Source organism: Aquarana catesbeiana, linkage group LG06 (assembly GCF_042186555.1).
Source record: "Aquarana catesbeiana isolate 2022-GZ linkage group LG06, ASM4218655v1, whole genome shotgun sequence".
NCBI lineage: Eukaryota > Metazoa > Chordata > Amphibia > Anura > Ranidae > Aquarana > Aquarana catesbeiana.
This window is the reverse complement of record NC_133329.1, coordinates 300,648,785-300,674,069: the sequence shown is the minus strand read 5'-3', so window position 1 is coordinate 300,674,069 and position 25,285 is coordinate 300,648,785. Positions and strand designations below refer to the sequence as shown.

Genomic DNA, 25,285 nt, shown 5'->3' with positions numbered 1-25,285 from the left:
ATATAAAAATCTTCAAACATATATCAAATACATTTAGGCTCGGTTCACACAGGGGCGACTTGTCAGGCGACCTAGTCGCCTGACAAGTCGCCTCCCGTTCTGTGCTACGGAACCGTTCTAATAGGAGCGACGCAAGTCGCTCCGACTTAGAAAAAGGTTCCTGTACTACTTTGGGGGCGACTTGAGGCGACTTGCATAGACTTCTATACAGAAGTCGTTTTGCAAGTCGCCTCGGAAGTCGTTTGCAGGTCGCCTCGCTGAGGCGACCTGCAAGTCGTGCCGCACCTGTGTGAACCGGCACTTATAAATTAAGTTTTACCAACTTAAAAACATTGAGTAAATTACAAGTTATTATCACTTAAAACTAAGTAACTGAGTAATAGGGCAGAATAGTGGTGTAGTGGTTAGCACTTTCATCTAGCAGCAAAAGGGTCACTGGTTCAAATTCTGACCATGACACTCCCTGCCTGCAGTTTGTGCTGGTAGGGTAATTGGCTCTTGTGTATGTATGAATGTGCGTTAGGGAACTTAGATTAAAAGATCCCTGAGGGCAGGGACTGATGTGACTGTACAATGTATATAAGTATTTGAAATAAAAAAGTTAATGAGTTGGCTTTACTTGAACCTATGGTCTATAAACTGGAAAAATTGAGTTAGCTTTACTTAAACCTATGGTCTATAAACTGGGAAAATTGAGTTGGCTTTACTTAAATCTATGATCTATAAACTGAAAAAATTGAGTTGGCTTTACTTAAACCTAAGATCTATATACTGGAAAAATTTAGTTGGCTTTACCTAAACCTATGGCCTATAAACTGGAAAAATTGAGTTAGCTTTACTTAAACCTATGGTCTATAAACTGGGAAAATTGAGTTGGCTTTACTTAAATCTATGATCTATAAACTGGAAAAATTCAGTTGGCTTTACCTAAACCTATGGCCTATAAACTGGAAAAATTGAGTTGGCTTTACTTAAAAATATAGTTCCAGACAAGTTAAGGTATGTATTCCTTAACTTAAAACACTATGGTACATGAATAGAAAAAAATTGAGTTGGCTTTACTTAAAACAACTAAGTTGAAAACATGAAAAGTCTAATGAGTCAGACAAAAATACGTTTAGTTGACAGCTCTTAAAATGCTGATGCAAATAGTTGCCTCAATTTTTTTGAGTAGACCCAGCACAACATTTTTTACAGTGTGGTTACTGGAAGAGATCCAATACATTACTATAGATTTTTATCACCTAGAGCATTTATTAGAGCCAGTTTGTCACCCATATGGGGCTCATTTTGCTAACAAAAGGCTGCAATACTAAGCCATCATTTATATCCACATTTCTAATGCTTTGAAATGCAATAAAGGTCTAAAATCGAGTTATTGTACAGAAACGTAAGAGCTTGTGAAAGCCTTTCACAAATCTTTTGGTGGTCATTTAAGAATATATAAACTCCTGTGTTTTTTTATTGGACTTGAGGCTCTGGGTGAATCTATGTTTGCAGTTGTTACATTTGTATGTCCAGACAAATGCTTTTGCCACTTAATCTGGCATGGGCTAGCACAAAGGGATATCAGAAAAAAGAGACACAGTCAACAGATAATTAAAAAAAAAATTATTTATTTTGGCAATTTAATTAATGGCCATGGTGTTATCCAAGGGGTAACCTGATAATAACTCAAAATTTTAATGAAATTTGAAGCTATCCTGGCTGAAATACATTAAACAAAACACGGTGTCCACCCAGACAATGCTGGACGACTACTCTCCCACTGAACAACACCATGACTTCTCAGAAATAGAGAGTGTGGTAGTCGCGGTCCTGTCCAAACGGTTAGTGAGTAACAGTTCTCAGCTCCCTTTTATCTGCTCCCTCCCCGCGGGCTTTATACCCACCAATTGTGTCCAATCGCCTGCTTGTTACCTCCGACCAATCCCATGGCTGTTGCTGCCCAGGGATACCTCCACTGCAACCAATGGCAACCTGCAAATAGAGAACAGGCAGAAGAGATCTGCAGACCCCCTTTGAGCTATCCCATGAGGGCCCAGCATATTGCTAGGACCTTTCATTCAATTCTGGTACTAAAAAAATGTATTTTGTGTTTCTGCTTATATTGCAGCCAGACAAAAGAAAAGTCTGTTCTTTGACACAGGAAAAAACATATCTGGGCTGATTTTCACATCCGTGCTGCATGGCTGAGTGCACTCACTTGATAGAAAAGCATTGTGTGATGCCTCGTGAGGTAATATAGTCAGGAAAGTTAAAGTGAGTTCCTCAGTTTGATAATTAACCTTCTAACAGCAAGAGAGATCAGGAGATAAGTTCTGTGAAGGGAGAGATAGAGAATAATTTCTTTATTTTTTTCTCCACACAAAGGAGAAGGCAATGAATCCATAGAATTACAATAGTGAATGTAATACAAGGACAGGGAGAGCATTGCCTGCAGGTCCAGACGTAGCAGGTCTCGCATTCAATGCTATCTCTCAGCCTGGTAATGCTCAGCCACTATTCTATCGCTAAAATAATATTTTTATACTGACAGTCGGTATCTGCTATTTAAACTGTTGAGCATTCTATTTTATTCCATTAAAATTAATCTTTTTTTCTTCTCTCAGAGGAAAGAAATTTCTATTTAACATTTTTACCAACCAGATGATGATACCTTGCAGAATCTCTATGAAAGAGATACAAAAAAATTACTTCAACTTTTCCAAAAACTGATATGACATATATAATTGCTAAGCAAAGTGTTTTGTAGTTTAAACTCCAAAAAAATATATTTTGCGCCATTTACAGTGTAAAAATAAATTAACTTTATTGATGACTGTCCTGTGTTTGGCTGCTGTTGCATTTCGTAAAACTTTTGCTTTCATTCAGCCCCTGCAGTACTGAACATTCAGCGCTGAGTACTTCTGAGTAATTCTGGCTGTAGTACACTGATCATATCAGGTCACTTGTGCATCTCCTCCATTCAGAAAAAGCATTGTATTCTTTTCATGAAGGCAACTTTCTGTGATTGTTAATAGGCATTACTGTCTCCTTTCCTCCAATCACAGAATGTGTTGCATTTACTGAAAAGAATTCAAGGCTTTTTATGAATAGGGGACATGTACAATAAGTAACCTGCTGTGACCAATATACTAAAGCCGGAACTTTTTGGGGAAGGAGAGCAAGTTGGAAGAACCCTGGCCCTGATACCCAAGGCAAATAGCCCCCCAACTACTATTCCAGCAATTTGGGACAAGGAAGGGAAAATTAAAAGAGCTACCCTGGAAATAGTAAAGGAATTTAAAAATTACTATGAAAACCTGTACAGTACCTCACAAATAAATGTAGAGGGGGGAATGTGGGATTTTTTTGAAAAACTGAAAATAACCCCTTTATCAAGAGAAGATAGGGAAGAATTGGAAGCCCCGTTGACGTTGGAAGAGTTGCAAAGAGTAACAGCAGATATGGCAAATCAAAAGTCACCGGGTCCTGACAGCTTGCCTATAGAAATATTTAAGAGGTAAGGGGACGTACTTCTCCCTAAACTCTTGGAGGTGTTTAATGGGGCCGCGGAGGTAGGGAAATTGCCCATATCTGTGACAGAAGCCACAATAATTGTACTACCGAAAGAGGGGAAAAATCCGCTTGATGTGGCTTCATACAGGCCTATTTCACTTTTGTGTTCATGTGTGAAGATCTTGGCAAAAGCCCTGGCAACAAGGCTGAATAGAATAATTTCCAAAGTGATACATCCAGACCAAACTGGTTTTATACCGGATAGATCTACAAGTGTGAATATAAGGCGTGTGTATTTAAACATGCAACTTCCAATAGAGAACGGATGGAATATAGCCGTCCTTTCACTAAGGCTTTCGAAGGCCTGGAGTGGCACTATATATGGAAGGTACTGGCTGAATTCCAATTTGGCCCTACCTTTGTCCAATGGTTAAGAATATTATATTATAGACCAAGGGCCAAGGTTAGGGTTAATGGCGAGTGCTCTGAATGGTTCCAGTTGGGGAGGGGGACAAGGCAGGGGTGTCCCGTGCCCCCCCAGCTCTTCGCCTCCCAAGAGGTACAGGGATTCAAAAGAAGGAGGGGGGAGAAGAAAGTCACTATGTACGCAGATGATATTTTGCTATTTCTGGGGGATATGCAGGCTTCTTTGAATGTAGCCATGGGGATAGTCAGAGAATTTTGATATTTCTCTGGGCTAGCAATTAATTGGGAAAAATCTGTACTTATGCCAATAGACCCCCTTATAGAACCCCTTCCGCAACAGGTATCCCAAATTAGAGTAGTAAGTCAATTGAGATATATGGGTATTAATGTAACAAGAGACCCGGGGCAGTATATAACGGGAAATGTAGTCCCACTTATGATAAAACTAAAACAGAAAAGCCGGGTGTGGGACCACCTCCCTCTCTCGGTTGATGGACAGTGCAACTTAATCAAGATGGTATGGATGCCACAAATCTTACACGTATTACACAACTCTCCAGTGTGGATTCCAAAACACTGGTTTAAAAAAATGGACAGCGTGTTCAGAGAGTTAATTTGGAAAAATGGAGTGGCAAGGATTCGCTTGCAGGAGTTGCGGCGGCCAAGAGAGGTGGGGGGCTTGGCATTGCCAGATCCAAGGTGTTATTTCCTTGCAGCACAAATGCAGTATATGAGAGGAAGTAACGTGCCAGAAGAGAGGGGATTAGGAAGTAACTTACTGCTAAATGACACTAGCCATGACACGATAGTGGAGGCGATTGAAGCAGACTCTTTCAGCTCCAAGTGTCCTACAGTCCAGTTAATGGTTAAAAGTTTGGGAATCCATCAAGACCGTGTTAGGTTATGCCGGAGTTTTCCCCACTTTGGGACAATAAAAAATCTAAAAGAGCTTAAAGAAATGGGGAAAATAGTGGAATGGGACCGGAGGGGCATTCATTGCCTGACACAGTTGTAGAGGGCAGGTAGATTGAAATCATTCCAGGAGATGGCGGAAGAGTATGTGGTTCCTAACCGATTATTCTACAGGTATCTGCAAGTCAGGCATGCCCTAGACGCACAATTTAGTGGGAAGGAGCCGGAGTGGAGTGGAATGCCCTCTCTTAGGAGATTGATTAATGCTAGAACATCTAAAGGAGTAAGTTCCGATATGTATGGGTGTATAAGCATGGCAGGTCAGGAAGGAGTGGTAGAACCCAAAATTAAAATCAAATGGGAGGGGGACATTGGGCCAATAACGGAGGAACAATGGAAATACGTTTTGGCATTGGGGCCCAAGGTCTCTCTCTCCCCTTAACAGATTATATCCCATTTGTACTTAATACATAGGTCATACTACACCCCTTTGAAATTGTATATGTTTGGAAAGAGGCCTGAATCCCAATGTGAAAGGTGCGGGGACAGGAGGGGTGACCTGGTACACATGTTCTGGCGATGTCCCAGGCTGTATAGGTATCGGAAAGGTATAATCGATAAAATAAATTCTGTGTTAGGGACATCGCTGGACATGGAGGCCAGGACTTGTCTTATGGGCCTGATGGAGGAGAATGATAAGCCAGGAGACACGCAGACGGCAATAATTAGATGCTTGTTCCAAGGTAAAAAACGAATTGCACGGAAGTGGCAGGCAAAAGATTCCCCGATGATAGTAGAATGGTTGAAAGAGGTAAAGGATGTGATTGGGAAGGAGAAATATATTTATGGAAAGAGGGGTAATAATAAGAAATTTGATAAAATATGGAAGCTATGGCTGGATTCGGAATACCCTAGTTAATAGAATGTTGGTGGGTGGAGTGGGAGAAGAGGTGTGAATGGATGGAAGGGAGGGGGAGGGAGGGGGGTAGGGATAAAGAGGAAAAGCAGTTGTTTTCATTTATTCATGTTTTTTCTTTGTCATTTTATAAATTATGTAAACATTGTTGTCTTATGGACAACAATCAATAGAGGTTATTTATTTTTACACAGCAAATGGTTCAAAATAATTTTTTCCCGGAGTTCAGCTTTAACTTAAAAAAACAAATAATACCTCTGCACTACTTGTGTATAAAATTCTACATACGCAATATAAATAAAAGTAGATAAGTATTATCAAAAATAGAAATAAAATTAACAAAGTGGTTGCTGCAACACCTAATGTTTTCCCAGAGTGTAGTGACCAAATTATATAGATGGAGTTGTGCAGCCTTCATATATATACAGTATGTATTGCCTATATATACTGTGTATTTAAGTGATATATCATCAATCATTACAAATAAAAATAGCCCACTTCCTTATTGTGAATCAATCCAAGTGTATTAATGTGAAACCATATCATGTACTTCCACTTCTTTTAAACACCTATGTGGTCACAGAACTCTTACCTCAATGAGTAATTAAATATGCCTTGAAATCAAAACTCCATAGGTGATATGATGATCCTCAAGTCACAACAATCTCCCACTCCTCCTCAGTCTGATTCTTCAATCTTGGGGTGCCTGTCCCTTTAGGGCACCTATAATGCACACATAAGCATGTTAGACTCCTTTCTTACTGGGGCCACGGCCATGTAAGCGCTAAAGTGCTGCTCGTTTTAGCAGTGCTTTAGCGCTGTTTAAGCGGCGCTTTTTGGCCGCTAGCAAGGAGCTTTTGACCCCAAAGAAGGGGGTAAAAACTCAACTGTGTTGCGGCACTTCCGAATCGCTTTTGGGTTGCTTTGGAAGAGCTGCCCACTCATTCCAATGGGCAGGGTGTTTTAGGGGCACTACATACAGCTGCTGCAAGATGCAAAATGCTACTTGCAGGACTTTTCGGAACATCCTGCAAGCGCACAGCCCCAGTGTAAAAAGTCACACTTGAATGAATGGAAGGCAGTTTTCAGGCACTTAGCAGAGACTATTTCCAGCGCTAAAGCGCCTGAAAACCACCCCATTGTGAAAGGGGACTTAGGACAAAGCAGAACAGCCTCCCATAGTGTAGTATTAAAAGCATAACAATTTATTTGTATTAAAATACCTCGTACATCAATTGAAGAGTTAAAACTGCATTTGTATAATCCATATACTCAGCATCTGCCAATCTATCGCATCACTTCTGGTCTGGGATGCCCTACACGTTACGTCGCATAACTTCATCAGGGTACTAAATTGTTATGCTTTTAATACTGCACTATGGGAGGCTGTTCTGCTTTGTCCTAACATGCTGATGTGTGCTTGATGAGGATCATCATATCACCTATAGAGTTTTGATTTCAAGACATATTTAATTACTCATTGAGGTAAGAGTTCTGTGACCACATAGGTGTTTAAAAGATGTGGAAGTACACCATATGGTTTCACATTACTACACTTGGATTGATTCACAATAAGGAAGTGGGCTATTTTTATTTGTCATGATTGATGATATATCACTTAAATACACAGTATATATAGGCTATACATATATAGGCTATACATACTATATATATATATATATATATATATATATATATATATTATATATATATATATATTATATATTATATTTTTTTGGATTATGGACTATATCACTTTATATTCACTTTATACATCATTTCATATTTCAATTTTTGTATTCAAGCAAATGTGTTTATATTTATTTAATTACCTTGTTTTATTATTATTGCAAAGATGACTGATACTTGAAGGCTGCACAACCCCATCTATATCATTTGGTCAGCTTTAACTTAACCATGCCCGACAAGATATGCTGGCCTTGCTTTTACTTCCTTACTGCCCTGTACAGCCATTGGGAGTGAAGGAACAATTTGTGTAATGTACAATTCACAATTCAGTTGTAGCTTACACAGGTCTCTCCATGCGACAGCACTGATTGGGCCAGCACTGTCACATGACGTGTGTCATATGCTCCCCCATAATGAGAGGTATCGGGCATTTCCTTCAGCTCTAAACAGTGCCAGAGGAGTGAAGGAAAGATAAGCATATGATGGGGAGGTGTGAGGAAATAAAATGACTCTGTAGCCAAAATAAAATGGTACAATAAAGATATGGAATGCTGCCCACCCCGTTGATCTTAGCAGTAGTGAAGATAAACCGTTAGCTGAAGATCTGTGTGAATCCAAAAATTCCAGGAATGTCAGCTTCCTGGTTCCCTGCTGGCTACTCTGTTAAAGCCCGGGTTTGCTTTATGGTCAATAAAGATGACCTTTCTATTTAGAGCTGCTGTTCTTTTTTGTTGCCATCTTTTAACTATGGCAGTACAGTGGACTTTATTTATACTGTTCTTGTACAGAATACAGAAACAGAAATGTCACTTTCTTATCATGTAATTGGCTCACTGGTTAATCAGCTGTACCAGTGATTGGTGTATAAGTGAACTAATAAAAAAGTTACCTCCTTACCAGATCACCCTTTGCCAAGTGGCAGCTACAGCTTCCTCCCCAAAAAAGAAGCCTGCGATCAAAGAGAGGATCCAACAGGGATCCCCCATTTATTGTTGCAGGGGTTTATTGAGCAAGAATCTCTTGCCTCCTGTGACATGTAGAGTCTGATAAGAAGGTAGTAAATCATGCTGGATGATACATTGTAATGATAGGTATTAGGACTGCATTTTCCAGAAAATAATTTTCTTCATTCTGTTATGTACTAGAACAGTGGTTTTCAAACTACAGCCCACGGGCTATGTGATCTCCTGCCCAATGGTGCCTGTATAGTTTTGGCTGTGACATCAAAACGATAAATGTCACAGGACATAGATCTTACATAGGTAAGTGTCAAAAGAACACTAATGCTGGGGGTAGGAGGTTTGTAATTACTCTCACTGAACACCAATCCCAGAGGAGTCAGTAAATACTCTCACTGACATCAATGCTCCAGGGAAGTCTGTAAACTCTCCTATTGACACCAATGCTAAGTGGGCCTTTATAACTGCCACAGACACCAGTGCACCATGTTTTTATTATACTAGCACCAAAACTGAGGGGGGGGGTCTTTAATTTGTACCAACTGATACTGATGGGCCTTTTGCTTCTCTCACTGACACCAATGCTGGGAGGAATTTTAATACTCCCACTAACATCAGAGATGTGGCGCTATTCCCACTAATGAAGGGGTATTTCCTACTCTTACTGACCATCTATACCAGAGCATTTTTTGCTCTTAATGAACACCAATGTTGGGACATTTTTTTAATTCAGGCTGAGGTTCAATTCTGGAGCATTTTTCATACTCCTACTGGTCCCAAACAGTCTGATGAACAGTGAACAGCTCTTTTTTAAACAGCTTGAGGACCCCTGTACTAAAATATTGATATTTGCTTTTTTAGCAATAAATATATGATTTTTGCAGGCAAATATAAGGTACTGCATAAATTGTAGCATCTTATGTAGTTTTTTTCATATATGGGAATAATTATTTCTTGCTTTATTGGTGCATTATTTATTCAACCACGTGTATATAATTTTACAATTTATGCTTCAGGACCATGTTATGAATTTACATATTTACACAATTTGATGTACCTCTTGATAATTAATCCTGTGGAAGGTTATTAGGTAGACTGTTGTTTTCTTTAAGTGATTTTTTGAGGTGCATAATCATTTTAGGTCTTTCACTATCAATTATGCACAATAAAATTGTAATTTTTACGTGTGTGTACTGTGAATTTTGAAAACTGATAATGAGTCATTGAATAACTATTTTAACACATTTCTTATGTAGTGCTACCCCCGCAGGAGCCGCTTAGATTTAACAGGTTCTCTCCCCCAACAGTGCAGAGACAGCAAAGCACACATCAACAGTCCATTTACTCTGGCTCATTGAACAGTGTAGGGGTTTGTATTTTATTGCTTTTAGAAACTGGGAAGGGGATGCGGGATGGTGTGGGATAATCCAAAAATGCTTGAGCATAATTCTGCAGAGGACAACTCTCTCTCTCAACAGTAGTGACACAGTCTTCTCACTCACAGCTGGGAACCATGAGATAGATTGTAGAACAAGTATAACTAGACTGTAACAGTCTATAGATTGATGGCTGGGTACCATAAAGTAGCTAGCAGAACAGATATAGCTAGACTGGAACAGTCTATAGGTTCACAGCTGGTGACTATATGAAGTAGCTTTAGGTGCAGCACAGAAAGGAGGCTCTACTCACAGAACCCTGAAACAGGATTAGTTCATAGATGCAGCCTCTTAAAGTAAAGTAATTCAGCATCCATCCAGTTCCAGGGGCAAGCAGCTCCCCTCCTCTCAGCTCACTGATCCATTCCCTAAAGAGATACTATTTATCAGCATCCCACCCACCAACTGGGCAGCGCCCCCCCTCCCCCATGGATTGGCTAGGCCATGCTCAAAATTCAGGCTGGTCATTTGAATTCCGCCACCCTAAGCTCTAGAAACTTGTTCTGGAGGCAGCGGAAAGCAATCAAACTCCCAGCCTGTGAAGCCCTGAACAGACCAGACTAAACAATCACTTCCCCTCTGGCTACAGCAGGAGCCAAAAACGAAATTTACCTAGTAGCCTAACTATGAGGGTGCTACACTGAAAAACACACACCCATGCTGACGTGTTTCCACATCACCCACCTTTGGCTCCTCATTCGGTTGAAACACTTCTAATTTGCTATGAAAGTCTTTGTTTTGGTGTACTTGATTTATAATCTTTAATCATTAATTAATTCATATTATGGATTGTTTCAAACTTAAAATGTTGTGTTGCACAGACTGGTTACTGGTCATACAATCTTCATGTAATCTCACAGACCAATGATCAGTAAATATGCTTGTCGGTAGGGATGAGCTTCGAGTTCGAGTCGAACTCATGTTCGACTCGAACATTAGCTGTTCGCAAGTTCGCCGAACACCGAACAATTTGGGGTGTTCGCGGCAAATTCGAATGCCGCGGAACACCCTTTAAAAGTCTATGGGAGAAATCAAAAGTGCTAATTTTAAAGGCTTATATGCAAGTTATTGTCATAAAAAGTGTTTGGGGACCCGGGTCCTGCCCCAGGGGACATGTATCAATGCAAAAAAAAGTTTTAAAAACGGACGTTTTTTCAGGAGCAGTGATTTTAATAATGCTTAAAGTCAAACAATAAAAGTGTAATATCCCTTTAAATTTCGTACCTGGGGGGGTCTATAGTATGCCTGTAAAGGGGCGCATGTTTCCCGTGTTTAGAACAGTCTGACAGCAAAATGACATTTGGAAGGAAAAAACACATTTAAAACTACCCGCGGCTATTGCATTGCCGACAATACACATAGAAGTTCATTGATAAAAACGGCATGGGAATTCCCCCCAGGGAAACCCCGAACCAAAATTAAAAAAAAAAAAAATGACGTGGGGGGGTCCCCCTAAATTCCATACCAGGCCCTTCAGGTCTGGTATGGATATTAAGGGGAACCCCGGCCAAAATTAAAAAAAAAAAATGACGTGGGGTTCCCCCTAAATTCCATACCAGACCCTTCAGGTCTGGTATGGATTTTAAGGGGAACCCCGCGCCAAAAAAAAAAAAAAAAAACGGCGTGGGGTTCCCCCAAAAATCCATACCAGACCCTTATCCGAGCACGCAACCTGGCAGGCCGCAGGAAAAGAGGGGGGGACGAGAGTGCGGCCCCCCCCCCTCCTGAACCGTACCAGGCCACATGCCCTCAACATTGGGAGGGTGCTTTGGGGTAGCCCCCCAAAACACCTTGTCCCCATGTTGATGAGGACAAGGGCCTCATCCCCACAACCGTGGCCGGTGGTTGTGGGGGTCTGCGGGCGGGGGGCTTATCGGAATCTGGAAGCCCCCTTTAACAAGGGGACCCCCAGATCCCGGCCCCCCCCCCTGTGTGAAATGGTAAGGGGGTACTTACCCCTACCATTTCACTAAAAAACTGTCAAAATAGTTAAAAATGACAAGAGACAGTTTTTGACAATTCCTTTATTTAAATGCTTCTTCTATCTTCCTTCATCTTCTTCTGGTTCTTCTGGCTCTTCTGGTTCTTCCTCCGGCGTTCTCGTCCAGCATCTTCTCCGCGGCGTCTTCTATCTTCTTCTCCTCGGGCCGCTCCACACCCATGGCATGAGGGGAGGCTCCCGCTCTTCTCTTCATCTTCTTCTTCATCCTCTTCTCTTCTTCATCTTCTTCATCTTCATCTTCTCTTCTTTTCTTCTGCGGGCCGCTCCGCATCCATGCATGGAGGGAGGCTCCCGCTGTGTGACGGCGTCTCCTCGTCTGACGGTTCTTAAATAACGGGGGGCGGGGCCACCCGGTGACCCCGCCCCCCTCTGACGCACGGGACATGACGGGACTTCCCTGTGGCATTCCCCGTGACGTCACAGGGAAGTCCCGTCAAGTCACCGTGCGTCAGAGGGGGGCGGGGTCACCGGGTGGCCCCGCCCCCCGTTATTTAAGAACCGTCAGACGAGGAGACGCCGTCACACAGCGGGAGCCTCCCTCCATGCATGGATGCGGAGCGGCCCGCAGAAGAAAAGAAGAGAAGATGAAGATGAAGAAGATGAAGAAGAGAAGAGGATGAAGAAGAAGATGAAGAGAAGAGCGGGAGCCTCCCCTCATGCCATGGGTGCGGAGCGGCCCGAGGAGAAGAAGATAGAAGACGCCGCGGAGAAGATGCTGGACGAGAACGCCGGAGGAAGAACCAGAAGAGCCAGAAGAACCAGAAGAAGATGAAGGAAGATAGAAGAAGCATTTAAATAAAGGAATTGTCAAAAACTGTCTCTTGTCATTTTTAACTATTTTGACAGTTTTTTAGTGAAATGGTAGGGGTAAGTACCCCCTTACCATTTCACACAGGGGGGGGGCCGGGATCTGGGGGTCCCCTTGTTAAAGGGGGCTTCCAGATTCCGATAAGCCCCCCGCCCGCAGACCCCCACAACCACCGGCCACGGTTGTGGGGATGAGGCCCTTGTCCTCATCAACATGGGGACAAGGTGTTTTGGGGGGCTACCCCAAAGCACCCTCCCAATGTTGAGGGCATGTGGCCTGGTACGGTTCAGGAGGGGGGGGGCCGCACTCTCGTCCCCCCCTCTTTTCCTGCGGCCTGCCAGGTTGCGTGCTTGGATAAGGGTCTGGTATGGATTTTTGGGGGAACCCCACGCCGTTTTTTTTTTTTTTTTTTGGCGCGAGGTTCCCCTTAAAATCCATACCAGACCTGAAGGGTCTGGTATGGAATTTAGGGGGAACCCCACGTCATTTTTTTTTTTAATTTTGGCCGGGGTTCCCCTTAATATCCATACCAGACCTGAAGGGCCTGGTATGGAATTTAGGGGGACCCCCCCACGTCATTTTTTTTTTTTTTAATTTTGGTTCGGGGTTTCCCTGGGGGGAATTCCCATGCCGTTTTTATCAATGAACTTCTATGTGTATTGTCGGCAATGCAATAGCCGCGGGTAGTTTTAAATGTGTTTTTTCCTTCCAAATGTCATTTTGCTGTCAGACTGTTCTAAACACAGGAAACATGCGCCCCTTTACAGGCATACTATAGACACCCCCCAGGTACGAAATTTAAAGGGATATTACACTTTTATTGTTTGACTTTAAGCATTATTAAAATCACTGCTCCTGAAAAAACGGCCGTTTTTAAAACTTTTTTTTGCATTGATCCATGTCCCCTGGGGCAGGACCCAGGTCCCCAAACACTTTTTATGACAATAACTTGCATATAAGCCTTTAAAATTAGCACTTTTGATTATTCATGTTCGTGTCCCATAGACTTTAACGGTGTTCGCGTGTTCGAGCGAACTTTTTTCCTGTTCGCATGTTCTGGTGCGAACCGAACAGGGGGGTGTTCGGCTCATCCCTACTTGTCGGGTTAGACATTGGAATTGTGTCAACTGGTTCGAGCCACCACACAGTTTCAGACCTAAATACAACAATACAAATGGGTTTCTGACATATAATTATTTCAATATCCTGTAAAAGCTTAATTTACTTTACAATACATTACAATACAGTAGTTTTTCATTCTTTTGAATTGCTTAGAAATAACATGACTTCAATTATCTATTCAGTCCTCCTGAAACAAGTCTCCTGCTTCACACTATGACCTTTTGTTCCAAACTTCTGCTTTTCAGAACATGTCAAAGCAATTCTTTATCCAAAAAAGTGTCCCTACCCTTCTGAAGAGGTATGACAAACATGATATTTTTCTAGCTAGTCATTCCTAATCCCTTTTGTTATAAATCAATTAGAACTCATTAAGTTTGTGCACTAGGCTCCAGTAGTTTCCTAATAATAATTATCATTATTACTGATTAAAGTTATATTATTTGTGCCAGATGGAGCCTCCCCTGCACCCTTTCGCCCCAGCCTCCTACTACCCAATTGTGGTAGACACTAATAATTTTGCATGATCTTGCCATAATGAGTTTATGATCGAAATAAACAGATGGTCCAGTGACAGGAAATAATACACTGTATGATCACTTTAACACCATGACACCTGCAGGTGACTTGGCGTGCCGTTTGATAGATATGACCATAGGTCTCTTCGGCAACATAAAGGTAAACAAAGAACAAACTTCAGTAAAGATGTTGTCTTTTCTCTGTCTTTGTATGGTTCCCATACTTCTTAATACAGGCTGTGCACATCTCTACCCTCAGTCACTTAAAGCTCAATGCTCAAAATCCAAAACGTACATGATTTTTTTTTTAAGCTGTGTCACGTGCTTTTGACCCCATGGATTTTAATGGAAGTGCCTGTAAATGCGTGCACAAGCATTTTGATGCATTTTTGCACATATTTTTAGACCTAAACAACTATTCTCCTTTGCTCATCTTCCTCCTCTCCTGCCACCCAGAAGCTGACATACTTGTGCAAAACTGCTTGCAAAACAGTTAAAGTGGTATTAAACCCTAAACCAAAAATGTTATATATTGGAGTTTACCAATCCTTAAATGTGTGTGCTGTGGTTTTCTCTTTTTAGGCTTTTTTTCCCTCTTTTTTCACCTGGTGATCTGGCCATTAACATACCTTCTGTATTAGAGTGCCTGCACTCTGGATGAAGGAGCACAGGGGCACCTTTGGACAGCTGCATTGTCCGGCTGGGTGGAGGGAGTGTTAGATGGACTAGCAGATATTGATAAACTAACAAATTGAAGCCAAACTCCAGCTCACATTGCAATTACACAAGCAATAGTTTTTCTTTTCATTTGAAATAAAGATTTTATATGAATAAATACAATTTAGTTTACATTGGAAGCACCATTGTCACTGGTAAATGGGTTGTCTTCTGCAGGACATTGCATCCTGTTGAAAAACAAACTTACTGGCCAGATCACTAGGTGACAATAAAAGAATGAAAACCTAAAAAAGAAAACAAATGCAGCTAAGAATTTGTAAGCTGCACTATAATAAATATTTGCTTTTGGGTTTAAAGCCGAATTCTAACTTTCTTTTGACTAGACCTGAATGGAATGATCAGTCCAAGCATAGATCATACCCCTGTACCATGTTGCTCTGTTGTATGTAGATCCCCTGATAGTCTGGGTATAGTTGTGGCTTTGTATCAAATGACACTCTGCATATCCTGCTGATAAACTCCCTTCCACAGCCACTTACTGCAGCAGCTAGAGTCTGTAACACTCCTTTTTCAGACTCTGAAAATTATGTAACTTCTTTCACAACTCTGATGGTGGGTGGAATTGAATACATCTTACTTAGCATTCAATCCCACCCAGTCACACCTACAGGAAGAGTCCAAACCTCCCAAATCTCGCCTCCCAGATCACAGCATTGTTTAAGAAGGAAACACCTTCATACACAGCCTGTTCTGAAAGCTAGCGGTGCGGCTGCTGCACAGGATTGAATAGATCTCACTTTAAAATTCAATCCTGCCCAGTTAAATATGCTGACCAATGTGAACGGTCCCACCCCTCAGATCCTGCCCTCCCAGATCCCTGCTCTGTGCGAAATGATTGATTTATATATGTAGGAAACACAAAAAACAAAGGGTTCCCCTAAATGGACTTTTCCGGCACTTGCATAGACAATCAGGGTTTATACAGAATAAAGAGTGTTTATGTATAATAAAAAACGTGTAATTTTATTTGAAAAATACAATTGTTAAAAACAAGCACTAGATATATAAGATAACATAGTAGGGCTACATAATATTCATGATGAACAACACATAGTAGATCGTGATAAAGAACTCTTCTTAAGCCCGACGCGTTTCGGGTACTTAATATTTGTGAGGTCCACTATGGTCAACTATGCCCCTGAAGAAGGACCTCACAAATATTAAGTACCCGAAACGCGTCAGGCTTGAGAAGAGTTCTTTATCACGATCTACTATGTGTTGTTCATCATGAATATTATGTAGCCCTACTATGTTATCTTATATATCTAGTGCTTGTTTTTAACAATTGTATTTTTCAAATAAAATTACACGTTTTTTATTATACATAAACACTCTTTATTCTGTATAAACCCTGATTGTCTATGCAAGTGCCGGAAAAGTCCATTTAGGGGAACCCTTTGTTTTTTGTGTTTATATAATATTGGAAGTGGCACGGCTCCCTCCCCTAAACTAGTTGGTCACCCCCCTTTTTGTTATATATGTAGGAAACACCTAGTAACCCATTATTTTTTGGCATGCTGCAAGACAGGAGGAGGTATGACACATTTATACCTTTGACTACCCACACGAAGGCCCAGAAACACCCACAGTATCGCTTGGGCCCAGCCACATCAATTTCCAGAACTGGTACAAGTGACTCCCATAGCCCATCCTGAAGCTACAGAGGCTGAAGGGATCATGAGACATGTAGTATCAGGACTAAAATAGGGAGGAAACAGGAAGTCAGAGAACTTAGAAATTCAGCCAGGAGGAGGAGTGATATCACAGACACAGAAACCTGCTATATACAGCTAAAGGAGGTAAGTCACACACAAACTGACAATGGGGTTGTGATTCATTTACATACACAATGCATCTGTTGTTTTGGAGAGGAAAAGCTGGAGCTCCTCTTTAATGTCGCTATAAAGAAGTATTCCAGGTATGGATATTTTATACAGTCCAGCCTGGAACAATGTAACTATGTATATACTATACCTAGCTGATGCTCCGGAAGCTGGAAATCATTGAAATAGTCATCGCTACTCCAGTGATAACAACTATCTTCCAGGTTCTGTGCCGAGCAGCTGCTCTGCTGCATGCCCTGCTGTATTCGACACACAGGTGGCCAGCCGCTCAGTGAGTGCTTTACATTTTATGAATGAGAGTGTGACTTCACTGCCTCACTTCTCTAACAATGTATAAAATATCTATACTTGGAATCCTTCTTTAAAAATACAAGTATGTGCATGCAAAAACACTAACAGATGCTGTATACGCGCTTACATACAGTAAGCAGTTACTAGGTGTGAATGAATGATCAGTTTGAATCTTGGACATCAACTTAGTATCCCTATATGAAAATAGGAAGTTTATGAGAAGTTTAGAAAATGTAACACAAGTAGACAATGAATTAGTCATTACAATTAGTATCACACTGACTTGTAGTTATATAACTATAATCTCTCCACTAGTTGAACCTGAATACCAGATATATATATCTAGCTCAGGCGTCTCTAAACTTTCTAAACAAAGGTCCAGTTTACAATCCTTCAGGGTTTAGGAAGGCTGGCTTGTGACCAGTGGGAGTAGAAAATGTCCTGGTTTAAAAAAAATAAAGTGGTTCTAAAGTTTAAGCATTTTTTACTTAAAGGTTACACACATCTCACTACCTGTTCCCAGTGGTGTACTTTGGTTTTGTGCTGCCCTAAGCAAGGCTAAAATTTGGCACCCCCCCATCTAAATTTGTCCCACCCCAGCCACAGTATACTGTTCTTGTCTCAGGGTCTGATAGGGAAGCAGCAGCTGTTCACAGTGAACAGCTGCACCTTCCTCATCAGACCCTGAGACATGATTCATCCAAGTGCCATATATAGAATTACTGTCCATGATCTGACACCTCACGTGTATGGGTCGATCGCTGTTTGCATGCGGACGAGAGTGACACGTGTGCGTTTGCCTTTGTACGTGAGCATGAGAAGACGGGGGCACTTTTAATTTTTTTTTTTATTATTGATAATTTATTTATTTTCTAACTTTTACACTGTTGCTTTATTTTATTTTTTTTATCACTTTTATTGCTGTCACAAGGAATGTAAACATCCTTTGTGATAGCAATAGGCATGTGATAGGTACTCTTTATGAAGAGATCTGGGGTCCATAAGACTCCAAATCCCTCTTATCCCTCCTCTGCACTTATAAGCATTCAAAACACCAATCTGTGTTTTTGAATGCTTTCGATTTTTAAAAACTGGCGCTGATGGTTTTAGAGTAAACCGGAAGTGATGTTGTGTCGTTGCTTTCGGTTTACTGTTACGAACACCTGAAATAGTGCCCCAAGGGCTGGATTAAGGAAAGAAAAGGGCCATTTGTGCAGGTCTATGTCTTCATAATACCAATTCAGAAAGAGTTTTATTCATTGACTTTATTTTGTTTTTTTTTGTTTGTTTGTTTGTTTTTTTAACTTGTAATTTTTTAAAAATATAAAGATATTGCATTAGATTCTGTAAGTGCAGAATAGATTCGGTATATTAGCAATAGATGGCATGTGGCTAAAAGCCATAACTACGGGCTATTGAGAATAAGGAAGAAATAGGCTGTCTAATGATGTTCTCACAGTTGTCAGTGTTGGGGTATGGGGATCAAGCTTGTTGTCCTTTCCTGATTAGACATAAGATGTAGAGATTAGATATTTTCTCTGAGTGGGCTGCTTCTAGTATTGATTATCCAGGTCTCCCACTGTTTAAGGAATTTGGTCATAGTGAGATGAGTGCTGGTTTAATATTGTTATCAACTGGCTTATATTCGGAGGCATGGTGGATTTCCACTTCCGAGCAAGGGAAAGCTGGGCCGCTATAAAGATTGTGAGTGACAATTGAATAGAAATGATGTGGCCAGTCCTCGAGCCCTACCCCCAGTAAGGCTAACTGTTGTGTGTGCTCACAAGTTATTCCAGTGATTGACCCAAGCAAAGCATGTACATATTTCCAAAATCTAGAGATTACAGGACAACTCCACCATATGTGTGAGGAAGATCCTAGATTTCCACAAGCCCTCCAGTAAGTGAAGGGGGAAAACGGGAAGGGTTTGCATAATTTTTCTGGAGTGTAGTACCAGAAATGTAGCAGCTTTTGGGTTGTTTCACAATGGGTAAGGCACTTGGAAAACCGTAGGGTGGCACAGGATACTTGGTACCATATATTAGGGGAGGCTGAAAAGTTGAAAGATCTTTCCCATTTACACATCCCTGGGAGTTTTTGCATCGTTGGAGGGAAGTTTAGAATTTTTTATAGATGCGAGATCCCCTTTTGAGAGGGACTAGGTTGTTCATGGAATTGAAGAATCCCTACAACCTGGTTGGATTCTGACCAATGTACCTCTTTAAGTGCATGACATATTTGTAGATATTTGAAAAAGTCCTGCTGCCGGATAGGGTATTTGGATTGTAGTTCTTGGAATGATTGTAGATACTTGTTTTTGTAGAAGTCTCCTAATTTGCAAATTCCTGCTGACAACCAGGTTGACAGTGAAGGGTTTGAGCAAATGAGCTCAAAGGCTGAAATTGGGATGAGACTTAGAGCTTCATGGGCCTTTGGTTTGTTGGAACGTGGATTCCCATACTTTAATAGTTGCTTTGACTGTGTTGAGGAAAGAACGTTGCGTTCGGTGGTGTACTAGAAGTGCAGCAAGGAGTTGGGAGCTTTTAGTCTGAAAGGCCGCTTCTTCAATTTGCACCCAGGATGTTTTAGACATGGATGTCCACCATTGTTTGGTTTGGTTGAGGAGTATGGCTTTATAGTAAGCTCAAACATCTGGTGCTCCATGTCCCGCCTTAGTTGTAGGTGTGCAGAGGGTAGAGGATCTCACTCTTGCGTGCTTATTGTCCCACATAAAGTTGTTGAGGATATGTTGTATTGAGGCATGTTGCGATGAGAGGAGGGTGATTGTAAGAGTCTGAAAAAAGATATAATATGTGTGGCATCAGGAACATTTTGGTAAGGGTGATCTTACTGGCCCAGGATGTTCTCACTTTGCATAGTTCAGAGCACATGTTTTTTAGTTTCTAAAGTAAACGTTCATAGTTAAGGCGTAGTATACCTGTGGATGGAACTGTTAAATTAATGCCTAAGTAAGTAATAGTTGCAGGTGGAGCCCAAAGGAAGGGGGACTAGTGTGAGAGGGATTGTTTAAGAGAACTATTTAGACATACACCGAGCATAGTAGATTTGGTACAAATAAATTTATATAATGATATTTGTCCAAACAGTAGAAGTAGGTCATAGAGGGTTGGGAGAGATTTTTCAGGATTAGTCATGACGACTATGACGTTGTTTGTGTATAGCCCTATTTTGTGGGTCATTTCACCCACCTGTAGGCCCGTAATTTGTGGATTACTTCTAGCTGCTTCTGCCAATGGTTCCATTACTAGAGCAAATATAAGGGGTGATAATTGGCAGCCCTGCCTTGTACCATTTGAAATATTAAATGACTTAGAGACCATACCAGAGGTCCAGACTCTAGCTGACGGTGAGGAATATAGGGCAAGAATAGCTGTGGATATACAGTATGTCCTATGAGACCGAATTTTTGTAGAACTGCTTTCAGATAGGTCCAATGTACCCTATTGAATGCCTTCTCTGCATCCAAGGAGAGGAGCAGAGAAGGCATGTGGTGATGCTCGACCCACTGAAGAAGATCAATGAACCTTCTGGTTCCATCAGATGCTTTTCTATATGGGACAAACCCAACCTGATCTGGGTGAATTAGTGAGGGGATATAAGGAGATATATGGGAGGCTAAGATTTTTGCATATAGTTTGATATCCGTGTTTAATAAAGAAATCGGCCTGTAATTTGCCGGGTTATATAATGACTTGTCTGGTTTGGGGATAGTAACAATTAGCGCTTCTAGGTATTCCTCAGGTATTTCTCCAGACACAACAAAATTATCAAAGGTTTTACGCAAGTATGGGACCAGAGTGGAAGGGTAAGTTTTAAAATATTCACTGCAGAACCCATAGAAGAATACATATTTGCCTAAATTGATGAAGAAATTATTTTTTTTACATTTTTTTTTTGGATATGTATTATAGCAAAAAGTAAAAAATATTGTTTTTTTTTCAAATTTTTTTGTTTATAGCGCAAAAAATAAAAACTGCAGAGGTGATCAAATACCACCAAAAGAAAGCTCTATTTGTAGGAAAAACAAAGACATCAATTTTACTTGGGTACAGCGTCGTACGACCACGCAATTGTCAGTTAAATCGACACAGTGTGGCAGATTTACTAAAACTAGAGCACTCAGAATCTGGTGCAGCTGTGCATGGTAGCCAATCATCTTCTAACTTCAGCTTGTTCAATTAAGCTTTGACAATAAAACCTGGAAACTGATTGGTTTCTTTGCAGAGCTGCACCAGATTTTGCACTCTCCAACTTTAGTAAATCTCCCCCATTGTCTCAGTATCACAAAAAATGGCCTGGTCATGGAAGTGGGTGAAACCTTCCGGGGCTGAAGTGGTTAAATTGATGACTGTTTGGATATCATGCAGTACTAAATGTTCTATTGTACTTTTTTGTGTTTATTTTTTAATTAGGTTCAGCCCATACTGAAGTGTCATTTCAAATGAAAGAATATGAAATCGCTCAATCCTAATGTAGTTTTTTGTAAACATTAAAATATAATGTGCTATTTTGTGAGAATATAAGTAATAATGATATAATAACTCATATCTTCATCACTTATACATATAAAATTTTGCCATCCTGATCTAACTCATCCTATGTGCATAACTACTAGATGTTATAAGTAGAATCAATTAAAATAGTTGTAAACCTCAGTCATGGAATCTGAGCAAAGCACATATGTCTGTAATGAATACTTATCTCTCTCTAAAGCTCTAGGTGTCGTTTCTCTCTAGTGCTTCGTTCCTCTGTTATCAGCATGAGTCACTTATGAGAAGTTTTCCCGACACATGAGATAAATTTGTATTGGGAGAGAGGGGCAGGGAGAGCTCAGAATGGAGCTTGTCTAATCACAACACAGTTCTTCTGCTGTGTGGAGGAGAGATGTGTGCCTTTCCTCCAATCAGCTCTAATACATTGTAACTGCAGCCTCTCTGCCCCCTCCTCCTGGCAGATGAAGAAAGATTTTAAACATGATTCTGGCCTTTTGAAGAGGCGTAGGGAAGAGAAGACTGCAGATAAAGAAGTAAAACCTATGTAGGAGGATTTGTTTTATCCCTGTGTATCATCTGTGGCTGTTCACTTAACTGGTTATATGTGAGGGTTTAAATTCACTTTAAAGTTCTGGTAATAAGTGTACCTTGTGTGCAGTGTAAGAAGGTTAGGTTTTTAAAAGAAAATTATGATTCAAACCTGAAATAAATGTGAAACTTCCGTCCACATTAATGTCAGATTTTATGAGAGTTTGAAAAGAATGTAATCCATTTCAAGAACTTCTGGTCATATGAACACTAGTCATATAAACCAATCTTGTGTTCTCAGGTGGGAAATGTCCGAAAGCATGTCCTGACCATTGCTGGGGCCCAAATGAACCTCAGTGCCAAAGATGTAAGTAGCATTATTTTTTATATATGAAAAACATTATACATTTGCTGAGTTATAACTATTAGCAAAACGTTTGGCTTTGAATAGAGTGGAGATGGATTAGAACACCGTCATGTTTTTATTTCTGTCTTTACCCCTGTTGGAGAGATTCACCCTTTCTGTGTCCTTTTTACATTTATTATTGAGAGTGAAAGTAAAAGAAAATCCCAAATTTTGGGTTGTCCTCAGAAAAGTAATTGAATTGAGTTGAGTTGAGTTGATTGAATTCTTCCAATGGGAGCACTAATTCTGGTGACCTGGGCGGCCTCAAGGGATTCCCCTAATTTACAGGACTTTCCTCTCACTTCCTTTTTTGGCTATGGGACAAGAAGTGAAATATGCCCAATGGGACACAGATGGCAAAAAAAAAAAAAGTGACAGGTTCATCTCTATCTAAAATGAAAAAAAAAATTGCCTATAGTTCTTCTTTAATTTATACAAAAGAGTTTTAAGAAAGTGATTTGTGATTGGACATAAGCTGAATTTATGCAATAAGTATGATGGCATGCTGACTTTTGTGATGGCTAGAATAGTTTCATTCCTCCACTTCTAATAGACTGATGAGCTTTTTAATCTATCTACTTGAATACCTACGTAAGTAGTCACAATTAAGTTGGGTACACTTCAAAGTGAACGGTGACCTGCTCTGTCTTTTATCTGTAAAACTAGGAATCCATGTTTCATTTTTGTTACCAGGAAACAAGATTAAGCTGTAATATTATATGCATATACTTGTAAACTGTACTGTGTAGAATAATAAAAATCTATCTTTCCTATATATTTTATAATAAAAAACTATTCCTCTATTCTAAGTAGAAGAAGTAAGCCCAAAGGTCCACAGGTTGATTGTGAGTCCTCCTTGGTCTTACAATAACATCAATGGGCTCAATTCTCCGGCTTGTGCTTGCAGGCACTGCATCTTGTACCTTTATGAAAATGTAATTTTGCTACAGTCACATTTGCCCAGGGTAATCAGTATATACTTTTCTAAATATCCTGATAAGCTTATAGTGATGAGCTAAAAGCTTCTTGTGCTCTAAATCAGTGGGTCTCAACCTCAATCCTCAAGTACCCCCAACAGGCCATGTTTTGGGAAATTTTCTTAGATAAAATAGCTGTCCAAAATACCAAGCCATCAACTCTGATTTAAAGCACCTGTACAAGATAAATGAAAACCTGCAAACATTGCCTATTGGGGGTACTTGAGGACTGGGGTTGAGGACCACTGCTCTAAATGATGTCAAAGAATGATGATGCATATTAAGCTACACCTGTGTGCATTCCCCACCCTGCTAAGGCCAGATGCATGCTGAAATCTTTGACTTTGCTCTACCTTTGATCTCTAGCCCTTCACTGGCTTCCAGAATGAAATGTGGAAACCTCAACAGCTAATAAAGAGGCATCCCAGTATATTGTGGCTTGCCAAAAGAAGAGGAGAGGGGAGGGGATGTGTAGGTGGGTAATCAAAGCAAAGAAGGACTTTAGAAAGGTTTTGCTTAAGTTTTGTAGACTCTTTGGTGAAACCGGGCAACTTATTGTGCCTGCTTTGCTAAGCTTCTACTAGTTTAATAGGATTGGGTATAACATTGTTCATTTATTCATTTTAAACCAAATGCCCAACATGCACATAAAGGAGCTTTAGAAAGCCGTAGCTTCCTGGCCAAGAAACCATGGCAATCTATAATGGATGTCATGCTTATTGAGTGTAACATGAAGGTGAACAATCACTGCTCCCTTGTCACACCTAACTTATTCTTCTGCCAAAATGCTGTACGTCAAGCTGGCTGAATACAATAAAACATATTATTTGTTTTAGAATACTCTTTTTCCAGAAAACAATAGTATAGTCTTAAGATGTATGTGTTCTCTTATCCTTATGTCATACATCACCCCGTATGTACTGTATGCTATTTATTTGAACAGTTCCTTCTCAGTGTATGTGCACAGTATCGTATGTGTTGCCAAGTGTTAGGGAGGAGTGAGACTTAAAGAGGAGCTCCAGTCTGTAAAGAAAAAAAAATTACAAATACTGTAGCTGCTGACTTTGATTATAAGGACACTTACCTGTCCAGGGATTCCATGATATCGGCGCCCTGAGCTGATTCATGAATTGGCTTCGGGTGCAGGCGCCAGCATTGTAAGTATGGGAAACCGGCAGTGAAGCCTTCAGTCTTCACAGCTGGTTTCCTACTGCACATGCGCAAGTCGCGCTGTGTTTTCTGAATAGTTCTGCCATCTTCTGGGACTTGTGTGTGTCCAAGAAGGCAGCGGGGGGAAGGAGGAGGGGCCGGAAATGTTGTAGATTGATGATTGGCGATCTTAACCGGAAGTGGTTTTGACAGGTACCTGCTCCCCCCCATAAAGTGCCAAATGTTGGTGTGAACAAGCAGAGCTTCCCCTTTTGGGTGGAGCTCCACTTTAAGAACACATCCAAGACCATGGCCACATCAGACCTAGACTTGAATGTGAAATCACAGACCAGCCCAGCTAAACCAATTATACTGAAATAATACAGACATTTTTGTGGAATATTTCAGTGATGAGATTTTGTGATGTCAGTGGAATATTTCAGTGATGACCTCTTCTTCATAGCTACAGCAAGTTGACAGATTGGGAATCTCAAGTGCAGAGATCTTATGACTGGATTCCCCAATATTTTTTAGGAGGTGATGGATGATTTA

At 40.7% G+C, this 25,285-nt stretch overlaps 1 protein-coding gene across 2 annotated transcripts in view; it reads left to right on the top strand.

Moving 5' to 3' along the window:
• Positions 1 to 25,285, top strand: part of ERBB4 (erb-b2 receptor tyrosine kinase 4) — a 1,370,802-nt gene that overhangs the window by 900,683 nt on the left and 444,834 nt on the right. For both annotated transcript variants that reach the window (XM_073633560.1, XM_073633559.1), the window contains exon 5: positions 22,503 to 22,568. In XM_073633560.1, the coding sequence (XP_073489661.1) occupies positions 22,503 to 22,568 (66 nt within the window). The remainder of the gene's footprint in view (positions 1 to 22,502; positions 22,569 to 25,285) is intronic.